Source organism: Chrysemys picta, chromosome 1 (genome assembly GCF_011386835.1).
Source record: "Chrysemys picta bellii isolate R12L10 chromosome 1, ASM1138683v2, whole genome shotgun sequence".
Lineage (NCBI taxonomy): Eukaryota > Metazoa > Chordata > Testudines > Emydidae > Chrysemys > Chrysemys picta.
Genome location: NC_088791.1, coordinates 348,258,620 through 348,272,010, shown reverse-complemented (window position 1 = coordinate 348,272,010; position 13,391 = coordinate 348,258,620). Strand labels below are relative to the sequence as shown.

The 13,391-nt window shown below is 47.2% G+C and overlaps 1 protein-coding gene across 3 annotated transcripts; it reads left to right on the top strand.

Annotated features, from left to right (window-relative positions):
* The first annotated feature begins 1,047 nt into the window (after nucleotides 1–1,047).
* On the top strand, nucleotides 1,048–12,874 carry LOC135980972 (uncharacterized). 3 transcript variants are annotated; one of them, XM_065581877.1, is made up of 3 exons: nucleotides 1,055–1,127; nucleotides 2,037–2,114; nucleotides 7,276–12,874. In XM_065581877.1, exon 3 carries the CDS (start codon nucleotides 11,384–11,386, stop codon nucleotides 12,488–12,490), a length of 1,107 nt encoding a protein of 368 aa, XP_065437949.1. In that variant the 5' UTR covers nucleotides 1,055–1,127; nucleotides 2,037–2,114; nucleotides 7,276–11,383; the 3' UTR covers nucleotides 12,491–12,874. The 3 variants fall into 3 exon arrangements, with proteins under 3 accessions (XP_065437948.1, XP_065437947.1, XP_065437949.1); XM_065581876.1 differs by lacking the exon at nucleotides 2,037–2,114 and having other exon boundaries at nucleotides 1,048–1,127; XM_065581875.1 differs by lacking the exon at nucleotides 2,037–2,114 and having other exon boundaries at nucleotides 1,049–1,165.
* The last annotated feature ends 517 nt before the right edge of the window (nucleotides 12,875–13,391 follow it).

The following is a 13,391-nucleotide window of genomic DNA, read 5'->3' as shown; positions in this document are numbered from 1 at the left end:
AGCCATTGAAGGCTCTATTCTCCAGAAATGTATCTAATTCTTTTTTGAACCTGATTCACTATTCTTTTGGCTTTCACAACCTCCCCTGATGAGTTCCACGTTTGGACTGTGCATTGTATGAAGTACTTCCTTCTGTTAGTTTTAAACCTGCTGCCTATTAACTTCATTGGGTAACCCCTGGTTCTTGTGTTATGTCAAGTGGTAAATAAGTTTCCTATTCACTTTCTCAACATCATTTGTGATTTCATAGACCTGTATTATATCCCCCCCAGGCACACACCTCGATACCCAGGCTCAGGGCACCTGCTGGGCAGGCATGCTTGTGAGAAGAACAGCTATGCTTTACTTATGGCAAACCCTTCTGCTTTCCTTCTTAAGTGGGACGGGCTCTTGGAATCCTGCCTGCCAAGCGCTGAGCCCACTCAGCTGCTCTGTGACCTGCACTTCCTGTCCTAAACGCTTGGCTAGTGCTCAGCAGCTGCTCCCTGCCCCAGAGGTGGCTGCACATCATTGCTGGTGTGTGCACTTGATTTAGTTGGGATTGGTCCTGCTCTGAGCAGGGGTTGGACTAGCTGGCTCCTGAGGTCCCTTCCACTCCTGAGATTCTATGATTCACTAGTCCCCATCCTGCTGCCATCAAGGTGGGGTTTGCCATTGGCGTCACTGGGGGCCGGAGTGGGCCATGGCTGCGTGAGATGGTCTCTGACCAAGAGGGGAACACTTGGTGGGCACCCACAGTGGGTCAGCCCGAGCCGCCTAAACACTGGCGGCGTCCAACTCCGCGAGAGAGAGCAGGGACTGCCGGGAACTGGAGTCCCTTACTCTCCCGAGTCTCCTCCCACAGTTCGACCCGCGAAGGGAGGGAGAACTACGTTTCCCGTGGGGCACCGCGAGAGGGGCAGTACAGGGACGGGCACGCAGCAGCGCCGGCCGGAGTCGGAGGCGGGCGGGGCGCGGGGCCAGGAGCGCACGTGCCGGGATGGTGCCGCTGGGTCTGGGTGGGCGTGGCCTGGAACGCGGCTGCGGCTGCTGTTGGGGGCGGGGCCAGCGAAGGGGCGGGGCTGCGGCTGGTGGTGTTGCTAGTGCTCGGCTCGCGGGGTGCGCCGCGGAGGGACCGTTACTCTGAGGTGACAGGGCGGTGGGGCAATGGCTCAGCTGGGACAAGGTGGGGACCCGATGGGCGGGGGGTCTGCGTGCGTGTGCCCTGCCCGGGAGCGGCCGGGGCTGAGCCGGGTCTGAGCCGGGGGTGCGCGCGTGGCTGGGGGGGGGGCTGCCAGGGGGCCGCGCGCGTGGCTGGGGGGGGGGGCTGCCAGGGGGCCGCGCGCGTGGCTGGGGGGGGGCTGCCAGGGGGCCGCGCGCGTGGCTGGGGGGGGCTGCCAGGGGGCCGCGCGCGTGGCTGGGGGGGGCTGCCAGGGGGCCGCGCGCGTGGCTGGGGGTGGGGGGCTGCCGGAGGTGCGTGCGTGGCTGGCGGGGGAGGGGGGCTTCATGCCAGAAGGCAGCACCAGATCCTCTCGTCTGACCCCCTGTAAATCAAAAGCCACAGATTCTCCCCCCCCCAGCCCCGCACTGAACCCAGCCCCCCGGAATTAGACCCGAGTGTGACCCGCCCGCGGGGGGGAGACTTATTATGCGCTAGAGGCAGCATGTCTGCCTTTTGGAGTGACTGGATTGCGCCAAAGGGCATCATGCCGTGTTCTCAGATCACTGGTTATCCCATCATTGGCCGATAGCTCTCCGATGGGAGTTACATTCCCCCACCCTTTGCAGATTATCCCACTAAGGTGCACTTTGCTGTTCCTTTAAAAAGTGTATTTTAGTCACCACTGGATACTGCTGTCTTGAGACATTTAAAAAACAAACAAACATGACCACTCTGTGTGGGTGTCTTTGTTCCCTCTGCGGACACATTAATTTGGCATTAGTTGGCTTTGCCCTTGGTAATGTGTTTATCCTCCTCATCTCTCTTGTTTTTTGCCAATAAGTGTCAGATCTGGTCTCGTGACATCTCATTCCAGTTCTCCTTCTTCCTTGCCCAGTAACTGATGCTCCTTTGATGAGGTTGTCCGACTGCTCAGGTGGTGATGAGCTGAGCTCTCATGCAACAAGGGAGAAGGGTGAGAGCAGTCATTTGAAAAATATATGGGGAGAGGAATATGGCATATGAAGATCCTGGAATCACAGATGGGAGTAAACACTATGTTCTGTTGTAATCTGTTTAGCACATAATGCAGCCTATAAGAAGATATTAAGGGGGATGATGATGACTGGCAATAAATGCATTGATTGGCAGATAAATTACTGAATGCATTGCTTTATGTGGCGAAGCGAACACTTCAATGGTTTCTCTTTTCCGATAAATCCCAGAGAGAATTAATCTGGTCCTAATGTAGAAGGACAACATAAGAAACTCTTTGTGGTGATTTGACAGGTTCTGAGGGGGGAATTCAATATGAAAAAGGCAAAAAATTTAAATGGGCAAACATATTTTTAATGCAATGTGTAACTAACCTGAAGGAGTACACTGCTGTAGAATATAGTGTTGTAAATCCTAAAAAGGATTAGGCATCTATATAAATAGGGATAGCATTTACACTTACTCTGCCTAGCCTAAAAAAATAAAGGCTATAATACTTCATGGCACAAGCTCACCACCAGCTGGGGTCAATGAGCCAGAGTATCCAATGGTATTACATAATTAGATGCATTATGGTGCTGGAAGGCTTTCATCTGAAGCACTGAGTATTGGCTGTTGTCCCTGATAACAGACTAGATGGCTTATTAATTTGTTTTGATATGAGAGTTCCATTGTTAGGCTTGATTCTGCAAAGACCTGTCTCCTGCTGCGGTGTTAAATCCATGCCACACAAATCTTAATTTTCAATGAGTATGCTGATTGCTGGTTCCTGTTTGTCTTATGGATCTAAGAACTGAACCTTTAGAAGTGAGCCACTGCACACCTGAAAAACTGAGCACAGTAGAATTTATTTAATACACATCTCTTTAAAAAAACAACAAAAACCTGGTGGTCTCACTCCACTTCTCAGTGAAGCTATAATAACACAAGCTGTGGTGAGGGATTAATAATGTAAGACTCTGCTCTTACAAAATACATTTGTATGTATATTTTTTGAATATCGTGTACAGTACAGTATTGAGTGTTGAGATGGTGCCATACTGGTGTGACCGTACTGAATGAACGGTGACAACATGGCTTGACATGACTAAACTGTGAAAGAGGATTCTGGGAGAAGAATCCTTTCCTTAGCATCAGGCAGATGCCAGAAGTGAAACTGACTGGCTCCATGCTGCGTGTATGATGAATACTGATCTTTGCGTCAGCAAATATGTCCGCTTGAAAGCAAACAACACGTGTAAAACATCTTGAGTCGAGCACGGGCTGACTGGGGCATCTTGACCCTGTAGAAAGACATCACGCAGGGGGCTAAAGTGAATGATTCATCAGGGAGTGAATGTGGGGTAATGTTCAGTTGGCACCAGTCTGCAGTCTCCTCCTAAAGTATTAGGTAAAAATTAATAACCACATTCCCGTTGAGCATGCTTTTAAGACATGTGAATCCTTTGAGGAAAAAGTATAAAAATCAAGCCAATTAAATTACTGTTGGGGATTCCTTAATTGACGCTTGAAGAAACTGCTAGACAGAGTAGCCAAAACTCTGCTCCATGGGCTTGAGTAGGATTGTGACCAGAGGGTTTTCCAGGCAGCCAAGGCCTTGCCTCCAGGGAATCCAAGACAGACCAGAGGGCTGAGGAGACCAGACCTGGAGAGAAGAAGCCGTCCATAGAATTGGTGACCACCTTCTCTGTTTGCGAAGCAGGGATTGCGTGAGGCTAGTGCAGGGCCTGTTTGTGAAAGAGAGGCTCGCTAAGAGGAATGTATAGCTCTTAACGTATAGTTCTTAATGTTTAACATAGGAGTTATGTGCATAATGTAACCCTTTACCGCTTGTGTAATTCCTTCTCAATAAACTGCTGCGCATGCAAGATTATTCTTGTGGACCTTTTTCATTGGTATGACAGTAATCTGCTCCAATGGGAGCCATTAAAGATCCATTTCAGGGGTAGTAGTGCCCCCTGGTGCCAACATTGAGCACAAGGAATTAAACATGGCTAACCAGATTTTGAAAAGTTCCAATCCCAGGCCACAATTTTATAGCAGTCAGAGATCCCTGAAAAAGATTCAGGGCTAGTCAACAGTGGGAACTTACATGGGCATAGCTACATCTCTCAGGGGTGTGAAAAATCCACACCCTTAAGAGACATAGCTACACTGGCCTATCCCTCGATGTAGACCGAGTTAATTTGATGGAAGAATTCTTCTGTTGACCTAGCTACTACCTCTTGGCATAAGTAATCCACCTCCACCAACTGGAGAACCTCTCCCATTGGCATAGTGTCTATGCCGACACACCACAGCGGCACAGCTGCAGCTGGGCCACTGTAGCAGTTTAAGTGTAGACAAGTCCTTAGAGTTAAAATGTTGCCAGCTGTGCGTACAATGGTGTAATGGTTTTTACCTTCAAGGTATGTGTAATGTTGACCATAAAATCATAGCTTTAATTGCCTTTGGATAAATTGATGTAGATGACTCATTAATAGAACAAATCTTTCCATTTTTAAACCACAGTACGCTGGTCGAGTGGATGAGAGAAAGCAGTAGATGTGATATATCTTGGTTTTAATAGGCTTTTGATACATTCCTACATGACATTCTCATAAGCAATCTGGGAAATGTGATCTAGATGAAATTACTGTAAGGTGGGCACATAACTCTTTGAAGAATCCTATTCAGAGTAGTTTATTAATAGGACTTACCTAGTGGGCTCCCCTGGGGGTCTGTCCTGGGTCTGGTAATGGGTCAGTGTTTTCATTAATGACTTGAATAATGGAGCGGAGATTATGGTTATAACAGTTGCAAATGACACTAAGCTCTGAGGAGCTGCACTTTGAAGGACAGGATCAGACTTCAAAATGACCTTGACAAATTAAGAGAATTGGTCTGAAATCAACAAGATGAAATTCAATAAAGACAAGCACAAAGCACTATACATAGGAAGGAAAAATCAAATACACAACTACAAAATGGGGAATAACTGTCAAGGTAGTAGTACTGCAGAAAAGGATCTGAGACCTATAGTGGATCAGAAACTGAACATGAGCCAACAATGATGATGCAGTTGCAAAAAAGGTTAATATAATTCAGGAGTGTAGTAACAGGAGTGTTGTATGTAAGCTATGGGAGGTAATGGTCCCCCTCTGTTAGGCATTGGTGAGGTCTCAGCTGGCGTACTGTGTCCAGTTTGGGGCGCCAGACATCAAGAAAGATGTGGACAAAGTAGAGAGAGCCCAGAAGAGATGGTAAAAGGTTTAGAAAACCTGACATATGAGGAAAGTTTGAAAAACAAACAAACAAAAAAACCCACCTGGGCATGTTTAGTCTCAAGAAAAGAAGGCTGAGGGGGGACTTGATACGTTTTCAATATGTTATAAAGAGGACAGTGATTGATTGTTCATGTCCACTGAAGGCAGAACAAGAACTAAGGCTTAATCTGCGATAAGGGAGGTTTAGATTAGCTATTAGGAAAAATGGTGTAATTATAAGGGTAGTTAAGCACTGGAATAGGTTATGAAGGGAGGCTGTGGAATCCTCATCATTGGAGGTTTTAAAGAACAGCTTGGACAAACACCTGTCAGGGATGGTGTAGAACGGTTTACTTGGCCCTGCCTCAGTGCAAGGGGCTGGATTAGATAAGCTCTTGAGGTCCCTTCCAGTCAGAGCCGTCCCTAGGGTATGGCAAATTGGGGCTACCGCCCTGGGCCCTGCACTTTGAGGGGCCCCATGCTTTGTGAGGAGGAGGCGGGGGGCAGGAGAGCAGGGGTGGGGGTGAGGAGGAGCCCCCCCACCAACCTCCTCCTCTCCCCAGTGCTTCCTGTCCGCCCCGCCGATCAGCGCCTTCCCCTCCCTGACTCCCAGCACCTACTGCTAATCAATTGTTTTGCAGTGTCTGGAGGTGCTGGGGGGAGGAGCGAGGGTGCAATGTGCGAGGGGGAGGGGGCAGAACTGGTGGGGAAGAGGTGGGGTGGGGCCTTGGGTGGATCCAGGTGGGAGCACACCCTGGCAGATAGGCCCAGAGTTTCTATGTCCTGGGCCCCATACCCCCCTAGGGCTATGATAAACATCTATTGAAAGTTTTGGGATTTACTAATTTTTGGCTCATAACTGGTAAATTAAAAAATATTCTAGTAATCGCCTAGCTATTGAACAAGACCCTAACAAATGTAGAATTCATTTTGGAAAATTCTTGGCTGCTTTTCTTTCTGTGTAATACACATTGGATAATTCCTTTTTGGTGCACCAGCATTATTGGTTTTAGCAGGCTTTTGTGGGAATGGCACACTTGTATTGGTAAAATATGCATTCGTGCTATGGTTTAAGTTGCAATACTAAAACCTAATTAATTTTACAGAATATACTTGTGACTGTAAGAGCATCCCAGTGCCAGATAGCAAAGGGCTCTCTGGTATTTAACAGTAAATCTCAGCTGGGCAGACCAGCTCAATGCACCTCACACTGTTGCCATGATATTCATTTAAAAGTTGTCTTGTAATCTATCATTTGAACATTAATAACACATTGGTTGTTGATATCACTGGGAAATGTATGTAATAACATTGTGTGTGAAATTATGGATGCTCTAATACTGTGTTTTGGAGACTGTAAACAGACAAAGGAGAAGGGCAAAAACCTCTGTCTCAATTGCAAACAGAGCCAGGTGTGACCAGGGACTGGAACAATGGGCTGTTCACTTGCTTGGGAGATTGCAGGAAGATCATTTGCATTGTAAACCACAGGAGACTGCAAAAGTAATGTGGTGTCTGCTCCCTAGTGGATATGGGAAGCTGAGCCTCCAGGAGGGCTTTCTGAATTTGAAGACAAAAACTTTGGGGATATAAAGATCTGCTTGAAAGACTTTTGGGGGATCTACCAAGTGAGAGAAGCAAAATGGTACGTTCTTTGACCTATGAAAGATGGGTTCTCCTGCTAATCCAGCTGGAGAACGCTGACCCCTTGATGTGAATAAGAAGCTAGATTAGGCAAAGATGTATCTTGCTAGAGTTAAGTTTTAGACACTAGAAATACTATTATTTTGTTTATAACCCTTTCATATCTCTTGCACTTTAACAAACAAATTTGGGGGAGGGGTGATGTGTGGTACATAGCACTGAACGAGGTGACATGTATGTTTTGCTTTTCAGGTGTCCATTGTGGAAGGCATATAACCTCTCATGGGCTGGCGCTGAACTGCTGCACAGATCTTACGTGGTTTGATCACATTGTTCCTTGTGGACTCGAAGGGACGGGTGTCACCTCCCTGAGCGAGGAACTCCAGAGACATGTCACAGTTGATGAAATCACTGAGCCTTTTCTGGATGCTTTTGAAGAAGCGTTTCAGTGCTCCCTAACTTCCCATGAGGAATCTCTCGGATAAAGGGCTCCGAGTGCCTCACTTACCTGTGGAAATGTAACTATTTCTTTGGTGCTTTCATGGTGTTACTAGAAATCCAGCTTGCTTGTTCCATCTTCCTATCAGCAATTAAATCCGTGTAACAAACTGTACTTCTCGCATTTGAAACATATTTCTTGCTTTTGTAAAAATGAGCTGCTGTGTCTTTAAGTATACATGGGTCTTTAAAAAAAACAACGAGGAGTACTTGTGGCACCTTAGAGACTAACAAATTTATTTGGGCATGAGCTTTCATGGGCTAAAACCCACTTCATCAGATGCATGGAGTGGAAAATACAGTAGGCAGAATATATACACAGAACATGAAAGGATGGGAGTTGCCTTACCAAGTGGGGGGTCAGTTCTAACAAGACAATTCAATTAAAGTGGAAGTGGGCTATTCTCAACAGTAGGATACCAAGGGAGGAAAAATCACTTTTGTAGTGGTAATCAGGGTGGCCCTTTTCAAACAGTTGACAAGAAGGTGTAAGTAACAGTAGGAGGAAATTAGTTTTTGTAGTGACCCATCCACTCCCAGTCTTTGTTCAGGCCTAATTTGATGGTGTCCAGTTTGCAAATTAATTCCAGTTCTGCAATTTTTCATTGGAGTCTGTTTTTGAAGTTTTTTTGTTGAAGAATTGCCACTTTTACGTCTGTTATTGAGTGTCCAGGGAGATTGAAGTGCTCTCCGACTGGTTTTTGAATGTTCTAATTCTTGACATCTGATTTGTGTCCATTTATTCTTTTGTGTAGAGACTCTACGGTTTGGCCAATGTACATGGCAGAGGGGCATTGCTGGCACATGATGGCATATATCACCTCGGTTGATGTGCAGGTGAACGAGCCCCTGATGGTGTGGCTGATGTGGTTAGGTCCTATGATGGTGTCCCTTGAATAGCTATGTGGACAAAGTTGGCAACAGGGTTTGTTGCAGGGATAGGTTCCTGGGTTCGTGTTTTTTGTTGTGTGGTGTGTAGTTGCTGGTGAGTATTTGCTTCAGGTTGGGGGGCTGTCTGTAAGCGAGGACTGGATTGTCTCCCAAGGTCTGTGAGAGTGAGGGATCATCCTTCAGGATAGGTTGCAGATCCTTGTTGATGCGCTGGAGAGGTTTTAGTTGGGGGCTGAAGGTGACGGCTAGTGGCGTTCTGTTACTTTCTTTGTTGGGCCTGTCCTGTAGTAGGTGACTTCTGGGTACCCTTCTGGTTCTGTCAATCTGTTTCTTCACTTCAGCAGGTAGGTATTGTACTTTTAAGAATGCTTGATAGAGTTTCTGTAGGTGTTTGCCTCTGTCTGAGGGATTGGCACAAATGCGGTTGTATCTTAGAGCTTGGCTGTAGACAACAGATCGTGTGATGTGGTCTGGATGAAAGCTGGAGGCATGTAGGTAAGTATAGCGGTCAGTAGGTTTCCGGTATTGGGTGGTGTTTGTGACCATCGCTTATTTGCACTGTAGTGTCCAGGAAGTGGATCTCTTGTGTGGACTGGTCCAGGCTGAGGTTGATGGTGTGGTGGAAATTGTTGAAATCCTGGTGGAATTCCTCAAGGGCTTCTTTTCCATGGGTCAGGATGATGAAGATGTCATCCATGTAGTGCAAGTAGAGTAGGGGCGTTAAGGGACGAGAGCTGAGGAAGCGTTGTTCTAAGTCAGCCATAAAAATGTTGGCATACCACTTTAATTGAATTGTCACGTTAGCACTGACCCCCCACTTGGTAAGGCAACTCCCATCTTTTCATGTACTGTGTATATATACTTGCCTAATGTATTTTCCACTCCATGCATCTGATGAAGTGGGTTTTAGACCATGAAAGCTTATGCCCAAATAAATGTAGTCTCTAAGGTGCCACAAGGACTCCTCGTTGTTTTTGCTGATACAGACTAACATGGCTACCACTCTGAAATGTGTCTTTAAGTATACATTGCATTCTGACACTGATCTTGGCCACCTCTATCTCTTTGTCTTAATGATCAAATGACATACAAAACAGGGCAAAAAAACCAAAAGGGGTTTAATTTTCCTTTACACTAAACCCCCTTTACACCATTTTGGTGGTGGTACAATGCTTTGAAGTGGGTGCAGGTGTAATTTACTCCCACTTAAAGTCCCCAATATACTGCCAGAGCAGTGTGAAGGGGTCATAGCATAAATGGGGATAAAGCCCAGGAATTTCATTGACAAACTAGATGCTGTGTCTGAGCTGAGCTTCCCCGGAGAAGTTCCCCATTGTGCTCATTGATGGGCCATCAACATGAATACTCCATTCACAAAGTGCTGGCTAGACTGGATGTAAATTACCTTGTGGGAGTTACCACAGGAGCAAACACAATTAAAATACAGGTACATAGTAAATATTCATAAATTCAGACACAAAAATGAGACATGCATTCAAATAGGATAATCAAGTTCAGCAAACCATAGCTTTTACAGTGACACCTCACATGACATAGTTTCTACAAGATTTGTGGCAACTATATAACAGTGGTGAATATGGGGGTGTAAGAGTGTTGCTTTGGGGTACAATATATCACAGCAATATATCTATCAAACTAGAGCTCTCTAAGATCTAATTTTGTGTTTTTATATACGGGTATGTCTACAGTACGAAATTAGGTCGAATTTATAGAAGCCGGTTTTATAGAAATAGTTTTTACACAGTTGATTGTGTGCGTCCCCACATAAAATGCTCTAAGTGCATTAAGTCGGCGGACCGCGTTCACAGTACAGAGGCTAGCGTCGACTTCCGGAGTGTTGCACTGTGGGTAGCTATCCCACAGTTCCCGCGGTCTCCGCCGTCCATTGGAATTCTGGGTTGAGATCCCAATGCCTGATGAGGCAAAAACAGTGTCGCAGGGGATTCTGGGTACATGTCGTCAGGCCCCTCCCCTCCATGAGAGCAACGGCAGACAATTGTTTCATGCCTTTTTTCCTGGGTTACCTATGCAGACCACATACCATGGCAAGCATGGAGCCCGCTCAGCTCAGCTCACCTCACCTCACCGTCACCATATGTCATCTGGGTTCCGGCAGACGTGGTACTGCATTGCTACACAACAGCAGCTAATTGCCTTTTGGCAGTAGACGGTGCAGTATGACTGGTAGCCATATCGGCTATCTGGGTGCTGGCAGACGTGGGACTGCATTGCTATACAGCAGCAGCTCCTTGCCTTTTGGCAGTAGATGTTATATTACGATTGGTATCCATCATCGTTGTACTCCTCAGTGAGTTCGGTCAGAGGCACCTGGGCAGATATGTTTTGTCTCCTGGAGACTCAGTCCTGCCGGCAGTCCTATTGCACCATCTTGACGATGATGGCTAGCAATCGTAATGCAGCATCTTCTGCCAAGCACCCAGAAGATGCTGATGGCTATCAGTCATGCTGCACTGTCTGCTGCCAGCCTAAGATGTAAAAGATAGATGGACCAGATTTGTTCTGTATTCATTTGCTTTCCCCTCCCTCCGTGAAATCAACGGCCTGCTAAACCCAGGGTTCTGAGTTCAATCTTTTGGGAGGTTATTCTGTGTGACAGTTGTTTGTGTTTCTCCCTGATGCACAGCCACCTTTGTTGATTTAAATTTGCTGTAAGCCATGTTGTCACTCGTCCCCTCCCTCCATCCCTCCGTCAGACAATAGTTTCGCGCCTTTTTTCAGCCCAGGCACCATAGCACTGGGATCATGGAGCCCGCTCAGATCACCGCGGCAATTATGAGCACTATGAACACCACGCGCATTGTCCTGGAGTATATGCAGAGCCAGGACATGCCAAAGCAAAACCAGGCAAGGAGGCGATTGCAGCGCAGCAACGAGAGTGATGAAGAAATTGACATGGGCATAGACCTCTCACAAAGTACAGGCCCCAGCAATGTGCAAATCATGGTGTTACTGGGGCAGGTTCATGCCGTGGAACACCGATTCTGGGCCCGGGAAACAAGCACAGACTGGTGGGACCGCATCGTGTTGCAGGTGTGGGAGGATTCCCAGTGGCTGTGAAACTTTCGCATGCGTAAGGGCACTTTCATGGAACTTTGACTTGCTTTTCCCTGCCCTGAAGCGCCAGAATACCAGGATGAGAGCAGCCCTCACAGTTGAGAAGCGAGTAGCAATAGCCCTGTGGAAGCTTGCAATGCCAGACAGCTACCGGTCAGTCAGGAATCAATTTGGAGTGGGCAAATCTACTGTGGGTGCTGCTGTGATCCAAGTAGCCAATGCAATCAAAGACCTGCTGATATCAAGGGTAGTGACTCTGGGAAATGTGCAGGTCATAGTGGATGGCTTTGCTGCAATGGGATTCCCTAACTGTGGTGGGGTGATAGATGGAACCCATATCCCTATCTTGTCACTGGAGCACCAAGCCACCGAGTACATAAACCAAAAAGGGTACTTTTCAATGCTGCTGCAAGCCCTGGTGGATCACAAGGGACGTTTCACTAACATCAATGTGGGATGGCCGGGAAAGGTACATGATGCTCGCATCTTCAGGAACTCTGGTCTGTTTCAAAAGCTGGAAGAAGGGACTTTCTTCCCAGACCAGAAAATAACCGTTGGGGATGTTGAAATGCCTATAGTTATCCTTGGGGACCCAGCCTACCCCTTAATGCCATGGCTCATGAAGCCATACACTGACACCCTGGACAGTAGTCAGGACCTGTTCAACTATAGGCTGAGCAAGTGCAGAATGGTGGTAGAATGTGCATTTGGACGTTTAAAAGTGCGCTGGCGTAGTTTACTGTCTCGGATAGACCTCAGCAAAATCAATATTCCAATTGTTATTGCTGCTTGCTGTGCGCTCCACAATATCTGTGAGAGTAAGGGGGAGACATTTATGGCGGGGTGGGAGATTGAGGCAAATTGCCTGGCCGCTGATTACGCGCAGCCAGACACCAGGGCGGTTAGAAGAGTACAGCAGGGCGCGGTGCGCATCAGAGAAGCTTTGAAAAACAGTTTTGTGACTGGCCAGGCTACGGTGTGAAACTTTTGTTTGTTTCTCCTTGATGAACCCCCCCTCCCCGGTTCACTCTACTTCCCTGTAAGCTAACCACCCTCCCCTCCCCCCCTTCAAGCACCACTTGCAGAGGCAATAAAGTAATTGTTACTTCACATTCCTGCATTCTTTATTAATTCATCACACAACTAGGGGGATAACTGCCAAGGTAGCCCGGGAAGGGTGGGGGAGGAGGAAGGACAAGGACACACTGCAGTTTAAAACTTTAAAACTTTAACACTTATTGAAGGCCAGCCTTCTGATGTTTGGGCAATCATCTGGGGTGGAGTGGCTGGGTGGCCGGAGGGCCCCCCACCGCGTTCTTGGGCGTTTGGGTGAGAAGGCTATGGAACTTGGGTAGGAGGGCTGTTGGTTACACAGGGCCTGTAGCGGCGGTCTCTGCTCCTGCTGCCTTTCCTGCAGCTCAACCATACGCTGGAGCATATCAGTTTGATGCTCCAGCAGCCGGAGCATCGACTCTTGCCTTCTGTCAGCAAGCTGATGCCACCTATCCTCTTCAGCCCTCCACTTGCTCTTTTCAGCCCGCAATTCAGCCTGCCACCTCTTCTCTCATTCATATTGTGCTTTTTTGCACTCTTACATTGACTGTCTCCACGCATTCTGCTGAGCTCTGTCAGCGTGGGAGGACATCTGGAGCTCCGAGAACATATCATCCCGAGTCCGCCGTTTTCTCCTTCTAATCTTCACTAGCCTCTGTGAAGGAGAAACATTTGCAGCTGGTGGAGGAGAAGGGATAGATGGTTAAAAAAGACACATTTTAGAGAACAATGGGTACACTCTTTCACATTAAATTTTGCTGTTCACATTACACAGCACATGTGCTTTTCTTACAAGGTCACATTTTCCGTCTTATATTGAGGGCCTGCCG